Here is a 21,820-nt window from a genome sequence, read left to right as displayed (position 1 = left end):
AAAGATGGCGAAATACACATGCACAACACACACACACACACACACCATGTTACTAATTAAAACCCAATGTATTTCTGTTGAAAAATTCCATGCAAGTTATCAAAGTAAAATCCAGCTTCATTTTACATACACTTTATTTATGTATAACTTATGTCCAAGCTGCTTCCAAAATTAATTGTAGCAGTAAATAGCTGGATTACACATAAAATAAGCCGAATGAATAATGCAAAATGGATATGAATTTTAATTTCTATGTAAAGGAATTACATATTTTGTAATCCTCAGCTGATAAACAGTCATATACTTGGATGCCAGAAGTGGCAATAAGTTTATCAAACCTTTTTAAAAGAATGTAAATAACAAATGTCACAAATTCTCCACAGACCATAGATTATATTATAAAATTATTTTTAACAGTTACTTCACATTCAATATTTAAAATGTTGGACTGGCTGTCTTTATAAGCTACTATATATCTAGACTAGTAAATACATTTTGGACTAGCAGATGGTGTAGTGGTTAAGGGCGCTGGACTCCCATATGGCTGACCATGGTTCAAATCCTAGACCTGGCAGCTTGCTTTCTCACTTTCCCTCTCTCTGTCTCTCGCTCTGTCCCTCTCTGGCCAAATTAAGAATAAATAAAGTTAAATAAAATAATTCTTAAAAAATACATTTGCTGTTAATATAAAAAAATCTAATAAGTTATTTTATTTTCTCCCATTCTGCAGGGCTCACCACTGAGAGCAAAGAGATTATGTGGGTAATTTCACCATCGATGAAATTTCTAAAATTAAAGGATTTCTCAAGAAAGAAGACTAGAATCCAGAAACTATATTCACAGTGATTCAAGTTCCTTTAAAATCTCAGTCTAGTAAAGGCAGTATTAGGACAAAGGCTGAAAAAGCTCACTCACTATTCTTCATGTTCAGATTCCGTATCTCCCAAATCCAAACTGAACTACTTTGTCCAAGTCATTACCTTGAGAGCTAAAAATGAAGTTATATGGAAGAGCGATTAACTTGGTGTGTCCTCAAACTGAAAAGAAAGTTTACATTTAGATCCCTTCATTCTAGCCTACACGTGACTCCACCAACACGCATTTTAAGCATTTTTTTTCTTTTGGAAAAGAATTCCTGCTAAGCAATGCTGACTTCCAAATAAAAAGCCTTAATTCTGTCTTTGACTCTAATGAGCATTAAAAAACTTTTAAGAGCTTTAATAACTCAGAAAAGCTGGAGGAAGGTCTTCCCTGACATGTTCCTCTCCTTATTACCCTCCCTCCAAACCTGTAAAAATCCAGCACAGCAGAAAATACAAAACAACCAGCCACATGCTCTGAATGCTAGGGAACGTGATTCCCCACTGGTTTAGGCTACAAAGAAAGCTTATGAGTAATCAAAAATTCTTAATCAAAACACTGAAGTCAAAAGCCACCTCCCCATCCCTCAACACAAATAGGATGTTCCTTTCTCTTCTCGATCCACTCGTACATTTCCCCTCCTATTCTTGGAATTTTAGAGGCCTCTGAACAGCGTATGGTAAGTTCATCTCAATGTCAGCCAGAGCAGAGACATGCAAAAAATCACTAACTTGGAAGGTTATTTAGGACAATAATGTCTTTCACTGTCTTACTCCTCCCACTCCAGCCCCAATTGACCTAATACTAACATTTAGCGGAAAAAATACCAGTCAACCGGCTTTTCCCCCAAGGACTATTCCTGTAGGATCCCCAAAGCAAACATTTACCAGGCAGGAAGATCGGTGCTTTCAAGGCAGGGCAGGGTCTCCCAGCTTGCGCACCCCTCCCCACGCAGCCGGGGCTGCACTTGGCTCAGCGCGCGCACACGTCCAACTATTCTTGGATCTACTCACATCCCTCGATCACGTCTGGCTGCCCTCCCCCCTCCACCTTCCCCTGCGTCCTCTGTCACCCGAGGCTGCCCGGGCAAAGCCACAGAGCAGACAAACACACCCACCCACCTGGGCCAGATCGGAGGACCGGCAGGCGCGCTCCACCCTGCACTCCTTGGCCAGCTCCAGCACAAATGCACTCGGCCTGTTCCTCCTCCTCCCCTCCAGCAGAGCTGATCTGGGAGGGAGGTGCGACCCAGGGCGGCACCGCAAGGTCTCCCTAAGTCACCTTCGTACGGCCCGCCCCTGGCTCCAGCACCGCAGCAGTGCCCGCCTCCCCCCCAGAGGTCAGCAGGCTCGGCCCAGGACTCCCTTCGCTGCAGAGGTCTGGCTGTGCCCCTCGCTGCTGCGGTCTGGGCCGAAGACCCGCCCTCCAGGGCTCACAGCAAGAGTGCAGAGAGCCGGCAGGCGGGCTGGCAGTGTGGCCTGCGCGTAGCCCAGGTCCCTCCTCCCCCACTCCCCGCGTTGCCCGCAGTCCTCTCGCAGAGTCGCAGGTAGGGACCGACCACACAGCCCAGCGAGAAGCAGAGCCTCTTTCAGCCGGAATATTCTAGGAAGGGAAGTCAGGAAACTGTTACTTGTGCTCTGCGTGAGCGCAGCGAGGCGGCTCCTGCGAGGTCCTAGAGTGGGCTGTGTGCTCCAGCCTCTCCGGAGTCCACTCGGCCAGACAACTTGGGACAGGCCAGTGTGTCCTCCTGAACACCGAAAGTCTCAGAAGGCGGAGAAAGTCTCCCCTCTCCAGGCCTGCATGACACTTAAGCTGAAGCAGAAGAGTTCAAGTCCGCGATTCAAAAGAAAAAGGCTTCATGCTAAATCGTAATCTTCATATAGTTAACTGTTTAGGCCCTAGCTGGGGACAATTTGAGGAAGGAGGAAAACATCCTTAATGCTGCTAATGTGAAACCTACTGTGACATGGATGAGCTTGAAGGTAGACAAAGGCTCAAAGGACAGGAAAATCCACCACAAAAACAGTATCCGTAAGTGTGGGTTAATGATTTTTTTAGTTAACTATGGACGCTCTGGTGAAAACATTTTGTTCAAACATGAGTTTTAAACCTTTCTCCATTGTATAAATCTGTCTTTCTACTTTCCCAAGCCCAGAGAAATGAACAACATTGAATATTCTTTAAAAAGATCCTTGGATATTTTAAGTTTCATTGCAATCAGCAGCAACTGTACTTGCACCACACCTATGTAAAATGTATCGAATACAGGCCCTACTCAGGAAACTTGGATTTAGTGTCAGTGAGGTTTTGTGGTATCTTTGAAGTCAGTTTATTTATTTATTTTTATTGTGAATGGATAATTATTACTGTATTTGAAAAAGTCACACCTGGCATTCAAGAGGAGCCCCTGCTACATACTTTCTCCCTAGGCCCTGAAAATGAGAGAATGAATTCTGTTTATAAAATTAGCACTAGGCAGTAAAACAATGAACCACAAAAGCTACTTTGTTAGGAAGGCAATCTACAGAGTACCTAAAATGTGCCAGGCCCATAATGAGGCACTTCACATGAAGTAACTCATTTGTGTTCTCATTTTCAGATTTGGAAATGGAATTCCTAAATGTAGAATAATTTGCTCGAGGTCAAGGTAGCAGAGTTTAGATCCAGATTGATCTGATCCAAAAGCTTGCAATTTTTGTTCGTACATTTGTTCAAATATTTATTAACATTTCCAGTACTATGTTACAAAAATAACTAGGACACAGTTGCTTCTTTGAGGAGCTACAGTAGTGACTTTGTAATGACACAATATGGTAAGTGCCATGATAGCAAGGAACTCATGGAATAGGATGAACATCCCACCTAGTTTAGTTTTGTTTTCTTTTAAGAATTATTTAATTTTTAAATCTGTTATCATTATTTTAAAAAATTTAACCAGAAAGAGGAAGAGAGAAAGTGAGAAAGCAAGTCAACAAGTCCAGAACTCAAACAGCAGTCAGTCATGTGGGTATCTAGTACCCTAACCAACAGGACACCTGCTGCCCTCCCCCACCTAGTTTGTAGAGTGGAGCCTGGGATTAGGAAATGGTAGCAGTCACTCAATACAGCAATCCTGGGAGCTTCAACAGAGTGGCAATGGAGAATTTGTGTGCTGGGGTACAGGAAAGGGAATGAAGGGAACTGGCCAGTGGAGATACAGGAAGTACAGCTGACAGGATTTGATGAAAGGAAGAGAAGAGGGAGAAAGAGGAACCAAAGACAGCTTCCATGACTTGGCATGGGTTACTTAATAAGTGGTAATTCTAAGTTGAGTGGATAATTTGGTTATAGACACTGGCTTTGAAATGTTTCTGATATCATCATATGCAAATGTTCTAAAGGCAGCTGGATATACTGGTTCAGAGCTCCAGCGAGGTCTAAGGTGGAGGCATCTGAGTCATCATGGATTTCCAGTCTAAAGAGTATGCACGATCATCCAAGAAGAATGCTAAGAGGGAGAAGTCCACCCACAGAAACCTAGGGAATACTAATACAGAAGGCATAGATAGAAGGAAAGATGCTTTAGAAAATGATTGAAAAGGAGCGGCATAAAGGAAGAAGTCAGAAAATGAGGGCACCATGGAAGCCACAGAGAAGAATTCCAAAAAACAGGAAATAGTCAAATACCAGATCCTTCAAAGAACAAGCCCAACAATTTGAAAGTGTCCTCTGATTTAAGAATGAGGAAGAGAACAGTTTCAGTGGATATGCTGGGGAATGAAGAAGCAGAAACACAAAGTATCACCTTTGTATGAATTAGAAAATAATGCAGAGAGATAGATAAAAGCTATAAATAAGGAAGTAGAGAATTGAAAACGAGAGAGGAACTGTTTTTTTGTTTGTTTGTTTGTTTGTTTTGAGAGGTTTTTGCTATAGGGCGTATGCGCTCGCCAGAAAGACAGAGACAGAGAGACAGGGAGCTAGAAATCACGCCCCCCCCCCCAGAAGGGATGGCCACACCACAATCCCTTCTCCTCCATTCTCCTTTCGGGATCTAGGGCACGCTCGCACACGCATTTGGCATGAGTTTAAGCCGCCAGGTCCCGGAAGTCCAGTGACACAGCCATTATGCTAACTGCTGGTCTTAGGAACTGTTTTTTTTTTTTTTTTTTTTTTGAAGCAAGGTCCTCAGAGAAGCAGGATGAAAGGAGACAGATGCCTCCAGCAAAAGGAATGAGGAAGGAATGGGAAAGATGCAGATAATAACTGGGGTGAGAGAGTGGTAGGGAGTTGAGAGCAGATATGATGATCACCTACTGTTTAACAAAAAAGTCCGCTCAGAGTAGAGGAGCATGAGAAAACTGCAGGGATAAGGGTTGTACAGGGGTGGAGGCCTGAAAGAGCTGTTGTGAACATTAGGAAATGAGAGAGATGGGCACAGAATGCTTGAAGCTAAATACATATTAGAGACCATGACTTGCAAAGTTTTAAGTCCACATGAACGCATGATTTCTCTTCAAAGATGTCAACATCCACTCCCAAGAAATACAAGATTCTAACCTTTCCAGAATCTAAATCTTTTTTTTTTTTTTTAAAGAGAGATTTTTGCTACAGGGTGCATACACTCACCAGAGAGACAGTGACAGAAAGTGAGAACACATCCCCCAGTGGGAATGGCCATACCACAATTCCTTCTCCTCCATTTTCCTCTCAGGATTTTGGGCACGTACACACATGTGCCCAGCGTGAGTTTCAAGCTTCTGGGTCCAACATCAGAACTGCAGTCGGCCATGTGGAAGTCCAGTGACATAAATACTATGCCATCTGCTGGTCCCCAGAATCTAAACCTTTTCCTCCTTTACCCCACAAACTTAGCACCGCTATCATACCCTACCATTCCAGTCATATATTTGGGTCACATCTCTTCAACAGTCAGGAGATTTAACATTAAAGTATAAAATATTTTATAATTTAGCTAATATTAACTTTAAATAGCCAAATTCCTACTTGGATAAGTGGGTTTGACTATTATCAAGGGACTTCAATAATACACGGAACAATGGTACACAGAACATAGCATCTATTAAGGTTTCTGTGTGACAACTTAGCCATGTCTCAGACTATTCTCTGGTGAGGAAAACTATGGAAGCAAAAGTAATTCATGAAACCAACTTCTAGCCTTTTTCATGAAACTCTTAGACACAGTTAAAGAAAAGAAAACATAGCATTAACAAACATTCTAGTATGTTTCTAAGTATACCACCCCAAAACATCTTGTAGGTTTCCCTTTAGTGAATCTATCAACCACAAACTTTGCAGCTTATTTCATATATTGCAGTTTTTTCAACAACCTAAGTAGTTCTATTTATAAATAATCTAACATAGAATACCTCATTTAGGAGCTGGACGGTGGTGCCATAGTGAAATACAGTGCTTTCTAGGTTCCTGTCCAGAGATCTTCCTGAATACACCAGGCACCAATGTGCTGGTGATCTGGGCGGGCTGAGGCTGGGGGTGGATCGTGGTATCAAAACCCTGATGAGGATGCATGCTCTCTCTCACTCAATTTCTTGTGTGCATGCACTCACAGGACAAAATAAAGAATTTTGTTTTAAAAAGCCTCATTTGGGGCCAGCAGGTGGTGTAATGATTAAGGTATTGGACTCCCGTATGGTTGACTAAGGTTCCAGTCCCAGACTAGGTGGCTTGAAACTCACGCTGGAGAGAATGGAGAAGAAGGGATTGCAGCGTGGCCATCCCTCCTGGGGGTGGAGCGGGTATTTCTCACTTTTTGTCTCTCTGTTTCTGTCTCTCCAGTGAGTGCACACGGGCTATAGGGCACATGCACCCTATTCTCTCTCAAGAAAAAATAAAAGTCTCACTTACCTATAGGTATATAAAAATCTCAATTAAGTAGGTCATATCGAAGCATCTATCAGGAGTAGAATACACCCATGAACATAGAAGCAGAAGGCCCGAAGGCCTGTACTCACTGCAAACTCCTGGGTTTCTCATGCAGAGTCAGCTTTTTTATTTATTTATTTATTTTTGAGAGAAAGATTTTTGCTATAGGGTGTGTGTACTTGCTGGAGAGACAGAGAGGGACAGAGAGATAGAAAGCAAGAAATAACCCCCTGGGGAGATGGCCATGCCACAGTCCCTTGTCCATTCTCCTCTTGAGATCTTGGGCATGCAAGCACACGTGCCCAATGTCAGTTTTAAGTCACTGGGTTGGACTCAAACTGAAATCGACCACGTAGGAGTCCAGTGACATAACCATTCCACCGTCTGCTGGTCCCCAGTGTTCTCTTACTGTGGATATAACTTTACCAAGTTTGGTTATCAGGTTTTCTTTTTAATAAACTAAGGTCCTATGTTGTAATTATAGACATGTGAAAGACTGATGTCAAAGGTGCCACTTACCACTCCAATATTTTAGAGGTTTAATCACTGTCTATGATTATTGTTTAAAAGAAAATCCATGGGTTCTACCAAATGTCTCAGAGTTGATATTTGATGGAATTACTGAAAAAAAATCTTAATGATACTCTGAAAGTATGAGATATTAAATGCCAGTTACTAAGTGAATATTGTTTCCCATGCAATATGCTAATATATCCTATACATATTACTCATCTATATACAGTTGGTCCAGATGCCCAACTCCCAAGAGTTTATATATTTTCAGTTTACAGAGCTTGTTCCCCAGTTGGTTAGAGAAAGTGTGAAATTTCAAAGAGATCCATTAGACTTTCAGACCAATGCTCGCAACAATTTTTTCTTTTAAAATACTTTATTTTATTAGTGAGAGAGTCCTGAAATAGGGAGAAAGAGAGAGAGGGAAGGACAGCATTTCTAACAAGGTTTTGACTTCATAATCTACCACCTAGCTTTTGACCTGCCCCAGATCAAAGGCTCTGGTATGCTCAGGGTGCTTGGAAAAGCCTCTCAGACAAGGAATAGGTAACATTCCCTGTGGGACTACCTTGCAAAGCATGAAGTCACACTCTAGCCCCTCTTAACAACCTTCCATAGGATCTCTGTAATTTAAAAGATAACGACTTCGGAACCAGCAGTTAGCGTAATGGCTATGTCGCTGGACTCCCACGTAGTCGACCACGGCTTGCGTCCTGGACCCAGTGGCTTAAAACTCATGCTGGGCGCATGTGCGTGTGTGCCCAAGATCCCAAGAGGAGAATGGAGGAGAAGGGATTGTGACGTGACCATGCCACCTGGGGGGTGATTCCTCGCTTTCTGTCTCTATGTCTCTCTCTGTCTGTCTGGCGATCGCCCTATAGTGAAAACATCTCCAAAAAACAAAAATAGATAATGACTTAAAAGTTCACAGGAGTAGGCCATTGTCACTTAAACAGTATGTAGTAAGGATGCCAGTACAACACAATCATTCCACAAGTTGTGAAAGAAATTTCTTTAGATACCATTACCTCCTTCAAAAACAGCCTTCTCTCTTTTTTCTTTTTTTTTTTTTAGACTTTTTTGCTATAGGTGTGTACACTCGCCAGAAAGAGATAGAGAGAAAGAAGGGAGAAATCACCCACCCAAGATGGATGGCCACGCCACAATCCCTTCTCCTCCATTCTCCTCTTGGGATCTTGGGCACACATGCACACGTGCCCAGCATGAGTTTAAGCCACCGGGTCCGGGACGTGAACCGCGGTCGGCTACATGGGAGTTCACCAACATAGCCATTACACTACCTGCTGGTCCCGAAAAACAGCCTTCTTTTTTATATTCAATGTTAAAGATACAAAAGCTCCAACACACCACTAGAGAACAGGGGTTATTAAATGTCAATTATTTAAGATACTATAATAGTAACTGCTAATTCCTATTCAGGGCTTCCTATGTGTCAGGTACTATGCTAGGCATTTTGCTTACATTATCTTATTTAATCCTCATGACAAATTTAAGAGGCTAAAAGAGGTTAATTGCCTAAACTTAAGGAAAATACTCTTCCACATTTAAATTTTTACAAAGAGAGAGGTTTAAGCTAGTTTTTAAGCTGACAGTTTAAAAATTAGAATAGATCGACTTCTCCAGAAGTCAAAACACACAACAACATGACACATTACTTCTAATCTAGTATTCAGCATTAAAATAAAATAAACTAATATTTGAAATTTGTGGTACACATAACAAGTATAACATTTTTAAAAATTGTATATGATTTCACAAAGTTTCTACTCTAGTCATGGGAAAATAAAATTTGGATCTTCACATATAAGAGAAACATATATAAAACCATTTTTACATATCTTATTTTAATAAAACCTAATCTCTAACACCAAATAGTACAAATGAATTAAAGGAAGAATAAGAAATTTTGTATCTTATCCTAAGACTAAACACAGAAATGAATAAATTGGAAAACAAAGCCAACTGCCAGTTGGCTTACATTAAAATCATTAAAATGGGGGCCAGCAAGTGGCATGGTGGTTGAGGCCCTAGACACTCCAACATGACTGACCACAGTTTGAGTCCTGGACCTGGTGGCTTGCTTTCTCACTTTCTCTCTCTCTCTTTCTGTGTCTCTGGTCAAATTAAAATAAGTGAATGAATAAATCAATTTTAAAATTCTTTTAAAAAATTTAAATTAAAAAAAATCATAAAACAAACAAAAAAATCCTAGTTCAGGTGATCAAAACACATCTTTACAACTTCTCAGTCCTAAGATAAAGAAACACCAGTGGATAGCCATATCACTATTTGGGAAAGCAAATGGCAAGTTATTGAATGGGAAGCAAGTCAGAGTCTTTGGAAAGAGCACAAAAATATTCACTTTCATTGAGTCCAGTTTATGTAGGCTAAGTATGACAATATTCTATTTTCCCCACAAAGACTTCTGTTTCTGAAATATTTTTACTTCCTTCTTGAAATGTCACAATCTTTTTTTTTTTTTTTGAGAGATTTTCACTATAGGGCGCGTGCGTTCACCAGACAGAGAGAGACATTAGAGACAGAAAGCGAGAAATCACCCCCCAGGGGGGATGGTCACGCCGCAATCCCTTCTCCTCCATTCTCCTCTCAGGATCTTGGGCACGCACGCACACGCGCCAGGCGTGAGTTTTAAGCCACCGGGTCTGGGACGCGAACCGCGGTCGACTACGTGGGAGTCCAGCGACATAGCCATTACGCTAACTGCAGGTTCCCGAAATGTCACAATCTTGAGTAGATCAATTTTAAATATATTTGTTAGATATGGCCACATTAGTAAACTTAGAATACGTGAACACATTATTTAAGAATCTTCCTGCTTAATAGAATTAAGAAGTTGCAAATTTTGGTAAAATAAACTTTCATTGTCTTTGTTAATAATAAATTTTTCTTACCTTTGAATAATTTGAAAGCAATCACTTATTGGATAATCAAGCATGTGACCCTGAAACAATTATTTACAAAATTTAGTTCCAAACTACCTACCCCTTCTTGTTTAGTGAAGAGATTAAGGCAATCAGTCAAAGCTACACAAGTTTCTCTAGAAGCTTCAGAGACAACTTCAACTTTCTGTAGAAATGATGGAAGCATTTCTAAAATTAAAAAAAGAAATAAAATAAATACAATGAGTAGGATTTAAAGTAATCTTTTAGTAAACTAAGAAGAGAAAAATATTTTGTATATCTTCTACATGGTTTCTTCCAGCTGTCTTGAAAAGCATATACATAATATGGTTTTGAGGTGTCTTTACCAAGTGCCTGCTATATTCATGGCACATATAATAAGTAGGAACAGAAAACGAAAGGGCAAAGTATTTTGGGGCAAAATATTTTCCCCCAAAGATCTATTCTGTACAGGAAAAGCCAAGATTAAAAAATGGTTTTAGGAATCAAATAATAATATAATGGAAAAGCAGCTGAGAAGCACTGATAGCACTACTTATAAGAGATTAACATTTCCTTTCAGGATATTATATGCTAGGTAAGCCATTTTATTTGAAAGAAAGTGTTAAAAAGAGACAAAAATAATTCTGTAGTTGTTATAGTGGCTAATACATCTGAAAGAGGCATTAACTCAACTTCCTCTAGTTCTTACTTGGATGAATGTTTGGCATAAATAGGTCTCCTTCTCAAAAACTTGTTATGTTGGAGATCTGTATCTTTTAGTATATGTTTAGGTTGAAAACAAACAAACAAACAAAAAACCGGTAGCATCAGTATCTTTCCTGGCCCCCTAAAGAAAATTTTAACCTACTTACCAATTAAAAATGAAAACAAAACAAAACACAGAGTGTTGGCAAGAGAAACTACAAAATGCACATATATCACTTAAAATGGGTCAACTTTGTTATCCTGTCGAGATTAATGCAGGAGAAATGTACTCAGTTCAGAGTTTCTGATTTTCTGCTTATTATACATTAAGGTCTTTTATATCTGTCCCTTCCATCCAATAAATTCTTTTTTTCTTTTCCTAAGAGAGATTTTTGCTACAAGGCACACGCACTCACTGGTGAGACAGAGAAACAGAAAGTGAGAAATCATCCCCCGGGGGTATAGCCATGCCATAATCCCTTCACCTCCATTCTCCTCTTGGGATTTTGGACACACACGCACATGCACCCTGCGTGGGTTTCAAGCATCCTGGTCCAGGATTCAAACTGCAGTTGGCTATGTGGGAGTCCAGTGACATAACCATCATGCCATCTGCTGGTCCCACCATCAAATAAAATTCTTAACATTGAAGAAAGCTTTAAATCAAAATAACTTCAAGGGGAAAGACAATAACATTTGTAGCATTCTTTGTATTCCAATAATTTTGACTTAAAACAGGATAATAAAAGGTCAATAAACAAAAGCAATCAAGTAAATCCACCTGCTAGCAGTTTGCAAATATTATACCATAAAAGACTGGCTCCTATCAAGATAAAAAATGTTTCAAATGTGAAAAGGAATGATAGTGTAAAAGAAAATAAAATGTAAGATTCTGTCATTAAATATACACAACATATTAAAACAAATCTGTTGGGAACATATACCAAATTATTTATAGACATATTTCTGGCTGATAAAATTAGAAATATTTATTCTATTTTCAAATTTTTCCAAATTTTTTACATTAATGTCATTGGTTTATTTAAGCAAAGACAAATCCTTTTCTTTGAAAAATTATTTCTCTAAATTCAGAAAGCAAAAGTGGACAACCAAAGGAAAAGTTTGGAGTAAATGAAAGAAGGAATGATCACCTTTCATTAATACAGGATACGAAGACCAAATGATATCTCATCAAGGTTTTCATCTTATGGTATACTGTTCCTAGTGTTAGCTAGTCCTAATAATCAAAATAATTGAAAACTACTATGTTCTAAAATAAGCTTGACTTTACATACACTTTCATTTTGAATCTTCGATACGCATTGTGAAAATGTATCCCCTACTTAGTTGCTAAATAGCAGCAGAAAGTGCCATATGCTAGCTGCCATATGACTTAAATAGTATCTCAGCAGATGTCTCACACAGAGCTGTGGACCAAGTACTGAGAGAAGACACACAAGAAAAACAGACACAGCCTCAGTCGTCCATAAATTTTCTGGGTAATCTAGTAATTTTCCACTTTCATGACACAAATGATAGGAAGTTGGAGGCATTATAATCGATGGATATGTTTTTTACACTAAATATCATCACATACTTAATCATCCCCGGTCTATGTTTTAGATGTTTCATACTTAAGATACTTGTTGATTAACATAAATAAGCAGTTGTTGTCCAAATACATTTTTAGGAATACTTACAAGTGTTTAAAAAAAACAAATTCTGCAAGTTTTTGAAAGAGACTCCAAATACATATGTACTATATATTATATATCATTTATATTTCATATTTTATATGTTATACAATATACACTATACATAATGTGAATACATAGACAAGTTTTTAACAAAAATTTATCTATAGAGAACATCATTTTTGGGGGGTCTAAAACAGAGTCAAAAGTTATCTAATTTCTCTGACAATCTATTGTCAAAACATAATTTTAAAACAAATATTAACTTGTGGGGCTGGCAGGTGGCATGGTGGTTAAGGGCGCTGGACTCCCATGTGACTGACTGGTTCTAGTCCCAGACCTGGCAGCTTTAATCATCCCCGGTCTATGTTTTAGATGTTTCATACTTAAGATACTTGTTGATTAACATAAATAAGCAGTTGTTGTCCAAATACATTTTTAGGAATACTTACAAGTGTTTAAAAAAAACAAATTCTGCAAGTTTTTGAAAGAGACTCCAAATACATATGTACTATATATTATATATCATTTATATTTCATATTTTATATGTTATACAATATACACTATACATAATGTGAATACATAGACAAGTTTTTAACAAAAATTTATCTATAGAGAACATCATTTTTGGGGGGTCTAAAACAGAGTCAAAAGTTATCTAATTTCTCTGACAATCTATTGTCAAAACATAATTTTAAAACAAATATTAACTTGTGGGGCTGGCAGGTGGCATGGTGGTTAAGGGCGCTGGACTCCCATGTGACTGACTGGTTCTAGTCCCAGACCTGGCAGCTTGCTTTACTTTCTCGCGCTCTCTCTCTCTCTCTCACTTGCTCTCTCCCTCTCTGGTCAAATTAACATAAATAAATAAAGTTAAATAAGATAATTCTAAAGAAAAAACAAATATTAACTTGTACAGTGGCACAGTTTAAGAACTGATGAACCCAGGCATATGCTCCACTGCAGAATATCAGAAGCCAGGCAGCTCACAATGGCATACTTCTTACATAATGATGTTTACATATTATTACATAAAAAGAAATAAAGCTGCTAAGCTTCTAGAAAAGTGACCAACTGGGAATCACTGCAAAGATATCTTAGTTAATATTTGGAGACTAAACTGTCAGGTGAAATGTAAAAAGGCTATTATGTTACCTTATTTGGTTTACTATAAAAATCTGAAGCTTTTGATTTTGAGGAAAAAGATATTTCTGGGCTAAAAATATTTCTGAAGACACAAAAGCTGCTGGAAGATCATATTGGAAAAGCTTAACTTTAGAGACAAGTATAAAAGAACTCACAATCTGTTGTTTTTCATGATTACACCATACAATTTTTAACTGGGTAAGTTTTTAAAGTAGTGGGAAATAACTTGGTTTTTCTTTTTTCTTTATGTTTTAACAAACGAACCCTAATACAAACCACCCTCGTTATTTTACTAATATAGAAAAAGTCCACATTCCTTGGCCTAACATTGTAGATGCTCTATAAACGGAATCAGTTTAATCCATTATGTTTACCTAGAATCAGCCTTCTGGACTGCCTCCAAACCTTTGTTCAAAATGATTCCTCTTTTCTAAATACTGGAAATAATAATAACTCAAATTCAGAAGTTTCTCTACTATACAAAAATATTTCTCGCAGGTCTAGTTCAAAGGCCATCCTCCCCATGAAGCATTCATCATATATAGTATGAGATGTCACTTCTCTGCTGGACATCAACAGAAGCCAAACAGACTCGTAACGGATAACATGGGGCACAGCATGAATGCTGAATCTCTGCCCCCCTCTGTAAACTCTGAACCTCCTTACTCCTCAAATATCCTGCACTGAGCTTTCTTCGAAGAGGAGACTCAAATATTTATGAGACGAATAAGGACATAAAATATGTTATTTATACAATTTGCAGAGAAAATTCAAATAGTTATGTATTCTTCTATTTATATCAAAACAACCATTAAACTTTAGTTAGAAAATGTAATATAAAAACACAAAAGAGTGAGAAACAGGTAATTTTAAACTACATGCTATTTCTTAATTTGTGGTACAAGAAAATATGCTTTGCTTCTTTTTTTTTTTTAATCTTTCTTAGCTTTTTTGACATTTACCTACTTAAATATTTTTATTATTTTGGACAGATATTTAAAAGAAAATATTGGATGAATGACATTTACTCATTCTTTCCTCATTCTTGCCCTTTCTGGTAAAGATGCTACCTTAATTTTTTTAATTTAATTTTATTTGCTATTATTATTATTATTGGGGGGAGAAGCTTTAGCTACAGGGTCCATGCACTTGCTGGAAAGACAGAGATAGGGAGACAGATGGCCACGTCATAATCCCTTCTCTATTCTCCGCTCGGTATCTTGGGCACACATGTCCAGCTTGAGTTTAAGCTACCAGGCCCGGGACTCGTACTGCGGTTGACCATGTGGGAGTCCAGTGACGTAAACATTATGCCATCTGCTGGTCCCATTATTATTATTTTTAATTAGACCAGAGAGAAACAGAAAGAGAGAGAGAATGGGAATGTGAAAAAGCAAATTGACGGATCCAGGACTTGAACCATGGTCAGCCATGTGGGAATCTACTACCTTAACCACCACTACCATCTTCTGGCCCCCATTGTTTTTTTTGTTTTGTTTTGTTTTGTTTTGTTATGTTTTGGAGAGGTTTTCGCTATAGGGCAGTGCGCTCGCCAGACAGACAGAGAGAGACATAGAGACAGAAAGCGAGAAATCACCCCCCAGGGGGGGATGGTCATGCCGCAATCCCTTCTCCTCCATTCTCCTCCCGGGATCTTGGGCACGTACGCACACACGCCCGGCATGAGTTCTAAGCCACCGGGTCCGGGACGTGAAGCGCAGTCGACTACGTGGGAGTCCAGCGACATAGCCATTACACTAACTGCTGGTTCCCACCCCCATCCCCATTGTTTTTTTAAGAGAGATTTTTGGCTATAGTACATCTGTACTCTCCAGAGAGACAGAAAGTGAAAAATCAGCACTGGAGGGATGGCCACACCACAATTCCTTCTCCATTCTCTTCTTGGGATTTTGGGCATGCGTGCACATGTGCCCAACAGGAGTTTTAAGCCACCAGGTCTGTGATTCGAAGTGAGGTTGACTACCTGGAATTTAGTGACTTAACCATTACACCATCTGCTTTTTTTTTTAACTGAAGAAATAAGAGAAATAATATATAATCCAGAAAATAAGAAATCCAGTGATGAGACTAAAAGATCATAGGAAATAAAAGAAAATATTGAAATGAGGCAATTTTTCTTTTGTGACTGTACATGAAAAGTCTGATCTAATCTGAATGAGAGGAGGCATTTTAAAAATTGACTCTTATACCAGATTGGAAATATATATATTTACCTCAAGAAATCAATACCTGCTCCTTAAAATGGAGAAAATGACATAAGTACCTAAAAATCAACTAATCTTCTAAAAACTCTGCAACATACTACTGTAATTTTGAAAATGTTCAAGAGAGGTGACACTACCCATATAAATTTATCTACTGGGGCTGGCAGGTGGCGTGGTGGTTAAGGACGCTGGACTCCCACATGGCCGACCACGGTTCAAGTCCTGGACCTGGAGGCTTGCTCTCTCACTTTCCCTCTCTCTCCTTCTCTCTTGCTCTGTCCCTCTCTGGTCAAATTTTAAAAAATGAAATAAATGAATGAATAAATAAAGCTAAATAAAATAATTCTTTAAAAAAAGTTTATCTACTTTTCATTCAAATTTAGATGACTAGCTTGAAAACAAGCATACTGTCCGCCTCTGCCCATTCCATAGTTACATAACTTACGTTGTGCTGAAGGATATACTATATGTGTATGTCAAAGATCATACATTCAATGGGTTAACACATGAATTAAATAGAAAACAAAGACTATATGAAGAATGCTATAAGGCATAAATAGCAAATAAGTTGTTGTACGTACGTTAAAAATGTTAAATAGTCAGAGAAGGGAATTATCACTATGGACTAGAGTAACCATGTGAAGTCGATGAAGTCTGAAACCTGAACTAGATCTTACAAGAACAAGTAATTATTGCTGAAAAATAAGTCAAATAAAACAAATATATCTAAAATATCTATAATTAGTATTTTCAGGTAGTACCAAAAATACTAGTTCTTAGAGGAAGGCAGTTTCAGAATAATAATCAATGAGAACTTGAAAGAGAAGAGAGGACTCCATCTATCATTTATTGAGTGGCAACTATGTGGCAGGCCCCATGCTCTGAGCTGCAGATAAAGGGGTAAGTAAGAAATAGCTTTGTCCTTAAAGAACTTGCTGTCTAGTAAGGAAAACAGAAATAAAACAAACACTATCAAACAGAAATAAAACAAACACTATCAAGTGAATAGTATTGATCCAATGGAGACTTCAGAAGAATAGGAGGAAAAGCATGAAATTAGTTGGAAAGTCTAAAATGAATTTTTTTTTCTTTTTTTTTTAGAATTCAGGAAAGAGGCTCCACAGTGCTGAAGCAGTAGCAGTTTGGGGGCCCGAGAGCTCCTTCCCCCACTGGGGGACCGTCTGCTGCCCAGCCCCACCGACTGCTGTCAGTCAGAGCAAGCCCAAGCTAGGAGACATTCTGACTGTCCAAGAAAAGCTGCAAGTTCAGGTTTTTATATTCAATTCACTTTAAATATTTTGAGTATAATGCACATTCAGCAAGGTATATATATATATATAAAAAAAAAAAAAACATACAGCTGGGCCCAGAGAGTGGCATGGCTATAAAACACGACAGGCGCTCTGAGACTGACATGCACGGGAAGGTTTCTGGGATTTGTATCTAGAGACCTCCCTGGGCCCACTGGGCATGTGTGTGGCATGAGCCAGTGCTGAAGCTGTGGGTGGACCATGAAGTTGAGACCTTATGTGGGGTGCTGTCTCTCTTATTCGTGGGAGAAATAATTTTTTTTCAGTTTTTGTCATAAGATACATGCACTTGCCAGAGAGAGAGGGAAAGTGAGAAATCATTGATGGCCACACCACAATCTCTTCTCCAGTCTCAGGAGTTTGGACATGCACTCACATGTTCAGAGCATGATTTTCAAGCTACCGGGTCTGGGATATGAACTATGCAGTCAGCCATGTGGGATCTAGTACCTTAACCTCCATGGCAACTGCTGGCCCCAAGATAAACTTTTTCAAAATAATTATTTGATTTACTTTATTTATTTATTTATTTATTATTTTTATTACTTTTAATTTGACCTTAGAGAGACAGGAGAGAGAGGAAGAGAAAGTGAGAAAGCAAGCCACCAGGTCTGGGACTTGAACTTTGATCAGCCATGTGGTAGTCCAGCACCTCAACCACCAAGCCACCTGCCAGCCCCCAAAATAAATGTTTTTTTTTTTAAGAAAGCATACAGCTCAATACATCTTTACATGTGCAGGTAATCTTACCCAGGTAATCTTCACATAGATCAAAATATTTATTTCATTTTAAAATAGTTTCAGGCTTACAGAATTTGTGAAGACAGGACAGTTCCTATATAGTCCACGTGCAGCTTCAATTGTGTATTAGTCAGGATTCTCCAAAGAAACAGAATCAATAGAATCTCTTTCTAGAGATAGAAAGATATCCATTGAGAACGCTTTCAGTTAGCTCTTTGACATAACCCATCATTGTGTTTGTTTTCTAGCACTTTCCTACCTTCTAACACTACGTGGTGTTCTAGAATCATCTTGTATATTTCCTGCCCCAGTCCTAGAAGCAGCCCTTTCTCTAAGGAGCCCTGGTTTGTTTTATGGGAGGATGATACTAAAAGCGAGATCTGGCGCTACACTAGGTTGCTTGTTGCGCTGTGTGGGAGGGGAGTTGGCAATTGCCTCTAAACCCTCTAAGCTGATAGAGCATGAAGATACGTGTATACCAGCCTGGGTATGTATGCATCTATGCTTATTTCTGTATGTAAGCAATTGGGTCTTTATTAAGCTGTCTATGAGTTCACACTGAAGTCTGCCACTCCAATCCATTACCATGTGGATCATTCTAGCTTCCTTACCTAACTTATCTGTACTTCTCATTCCAACAGGGAGAAATCCAATTTCCACCACCCAGCTTCCATTTGCTAAATTGTTTGGTTCCAGGGTACATGTGTAGTGGTTTCAGCATTGTCAGTCCATACTCTTATGGGAAACGAACTTATCAACTCGAGTCCAGTGCTAAGTGCATGCATTTCCTTTTGCCATTAGTCTTACAGACTCCACTCATCTCCAGGTCAGCATCTTATTTCCCACCCTCTTCAGTGAGATTGCTTCCTACATTTGCAAGACCACTAGACTCTTTGATCACATTCTGGGATCTCTCCTGGGATCCTCTGACCTTTGTTTTATCTTGCGGGAGGGTACGTACAGTAGTCAGAAAGAGACAGAGAGAGAGAAAGCAAGCATTCCCCAGTGGAGCATGGCCATGCCACTGTGTATTTTCCATTCTCTTCTCGGGATTTTGGGCTCACATGCACATGTGCCTGGCATGTTTTGAGCTGCCAGGGCGAGATGGGAACTACATGCTTGGCCATGTGGGACTCATTTCTCTGAATTACCAGGTCATGGGCCAGCCTGCTCCTAGATGATTTTTTTAAATTTACATAAAATGTCCTTATTGACAAATGTTTCATGTCTTCTATTCACCATTACAGTATCATACAGAATAGTGTCACTACCTTGAAACAATCTCCAGTGCTTTACCTATTCAATCCTAATCCCCATGACCCTGGCCAACTGTAATCTGTAACCTTCTGCATAATTTTCACTTTTCCAGAATGTTCTGCAATTGGAATCATCCAGACTGCCTTCTTCCACTTAACAATACGCATTTAAAATTTGTCTTTTGGGGCCGGCAGGTGGCGTGGTGGTTAAGGACGCTGGACTCCCACATGGCCGACCACGGTTCAAGTCCTGGACCTGGAGGCTTGCTCTCTCACTTTCCCTCTCTCTCCTTCTCTCTTGCTCTGTCCCTCTCTGGTCAAATTTTAAAAAATGAAATAAATGAATGAATAAATAAAGCTAAATAAAATAATTCTTTAAAAAAAGTTTATCTACTTTTCATTCAAATTTAGATGACTAGCTTGAAAACAAGCATACTGTCTGCCTCTGACCATTCCATAGTTACATAACTTACACTAGTTGTGCTGAAGGATATACTATATGTGTATGTCAAAGATCATACATTCAATGGGTTAACACATGAATTAAATAGAAAACAAAGACTATATGAAGAATGCTATAAGGCATAAATAGCAAATAAGTTGTTGTACGTACGTTAAAAATGTTAAATAGTCAGAGAAGGGAATTATCACTATGGACTAGAGTAACCATGTGAAGTCGATGAAGTCTGAAACCTGAACTAGATCTTACAAGAACAAGTAATTATTGCTGAAAAATAAGTCAAATAAAACAAATATATCTAAAATATCTATAATTAGTATTTTCAGGTAGTACCAAAAATACTAGTTCTTAGAGGAAGGCAGTTTCAGAATAATAATCAATGAGAACTTGAAAGAGAAGAGAGGACTCCATCTATCATTTATTGAGTGGCAACTATGTGGCAGGCCCCATGCTCTGAGCTGCAGATAAAGGGGTAAGTAAGAAATAGCTTTGTCCTTAAAGAACTTGCTGTCTAGTAAGGAAAACAGAAATAAAACAAACACTATCAAACAGAAATAAAACAAACACTATCAAGTGAATAGTATTGATCCAATGGAGACTTCAGAAGAATAGGAGGAAAAGCATGAAATTAGTTGGAAAGTCTAAAATGAATTTTTTTTTCTTTTTTTTTTAGAATTCAGGAAAGAGGCTCCACAGTGCTGAAGCAGTAGCACAGCACTCCGTAATGCTGGAAGCCATATGGACCATTGGGGTTCGGTTGCCAGGTGGGTCTGTACACACTAGGTACTTACATGCACTTACATGCATGCCCGTGATCCCAGCTGGCTGAGAAAGCTGAGAGGAGAATCATAGTGTGAAACCCTGTTGATGGTGCTTGTCTGACTCTCTCATGCTCAAGAAGGAAACTATTTTAAAAATTTAGAAAAAGAGAATACTAATAAAAAAGATCCTCTGGGGTCAAATAAAACAGGAGAGAAGCCAGCAAAATTATGGAATGTGTTTTTCATTCTTTTACAAATAAGAGTGAAGTGAGGTAATAGGAAAATGAATTTTAACCAAATTGAGTAAAATCTCAATCAAAGGCTCTAACTGTCAGATCACCCAAAAGGCTCCTCACTTTCTGATAACAGCCTTATGGGAAAAAGAGTCAACAATGTAAACATTAATTAGGGTAGAGCCACATGTGACTTAGATAGCACCCCCCCACACACACACCACGTGAGAAGGTGGATGACCAGGCTTTTTTTCCAGGAAGAATAAGGGGAAATGAGAAAGAACCTGATGACATTAAAGAGAATTTAGTTTATGTCCTTGAGAGAGAGAGCTGCAGGGTACGACGTTTGTCTTCTATAGAATACGGCAGAAGTAAACATGAGCAATTATCGCTTAGTTTCATAGCCAGATTGTTCTATCTACTGTCTGGACTCCTCAACCTTGCTGCCTGACGGGAAGCCCAGACCAAGGACAGAAACTCCCACTGCAGGGCCCTGCAAAGAGGCCTGGGTAAGAGCAACTGTTAGGGCCTATACCCTTGCTGGTTCTTCTTGTCCCTTCTGACTTGAGGAAGCTGGGCCTGTGCAGGGGGAAGAATGGAAAGAAAAATAATTAACATTAAAGATTGATTAGTGCCAAGACAGGGGAAGTCCAGGGTGATTTGGAAATCCACAGTTAGAAACTTAGGCTAATCTTAGAAAAGTTCTAGACAACTTCCCAGAAACGCCCATGTATAAAATGAGGGAAAGTTGGTCTCACACCTTGGGAACAACATCTGCTGACCTTAAAGCATGAGAAAAGTCCAACGTTGCTGAATAGAGAGCACAAGGAAGGAAGAGGTGAGAGACTAGATTATACTGGTAAGGCTATGACAAGATCCAGTTTGTGTGTTACAGGCATCTCTGACTGCACTGTAGGATACTCTGCGGAGGCAAATGGAAGAACATAAACTGGAAGGCAGCGCAGCCAGCCAAGAAGTTTTTGTTATAACTAAGGAAAAAATGTCTATGACCTATTTTAGTAGAATGGTAGGGGATTACTGGGAGGGGAATAAAGTGAAGGGATATATAAGAGAATGAACTGACCAACAAAATAGGTACAGGGAAAG

General features: G+C 39.1%; 1 protein-coding gene across 4 annotated transcripts in view; it reads right to left on the bottom strand.

Moving 5' to 3' along the window:
• The window catches only part of OSBPL1A (oxysterol binding protein like 1A), a 274,120-nt gene that overhangs the window by 130,085 nt on the left and 122,215 nt on the right, over nt 1–21,820 (bottom strand). Inside the window, exon 15 of one of the 4 annotated variants that reach the window (XM_006163672.3) lies at nt 10,282–10,388. In XM_006163672.3, the coding sequence (XP_006163734.1) occupies nt 10,282–10,388 (107 nt within the window). Of the gene's footprint in view, nt 1–1,748; nt 1,932–1,982; nt 2,310–10,281; nt 10,389–21,820 lie in introns of those variants that run through there. The other 3 variants (XM_006163674.3, XM_006163673.3, XM_027766358.1) reach the window with 3 other exon arrangements.

Source organism: Tupaia chinensis, unplaced genomic scaffold, assembly GCF_000334495.1.
Source record: "Tupaia chinensis unplaced genomic scaffold, TupChi_1.0 Scaffold142717_1, whole genome shotgun sequence".
Taxonomy (NCBI): Eukaryota; Metazoa; Chordata; class Mammalia; order Scandentia; family Tupaiidae; genus Tupaia; species Tupaia belangeri.
Note: the sequence above shows the minus strand (reverse complement) of the source record. Positions and strands in the feature narration are given on the sequence as shown.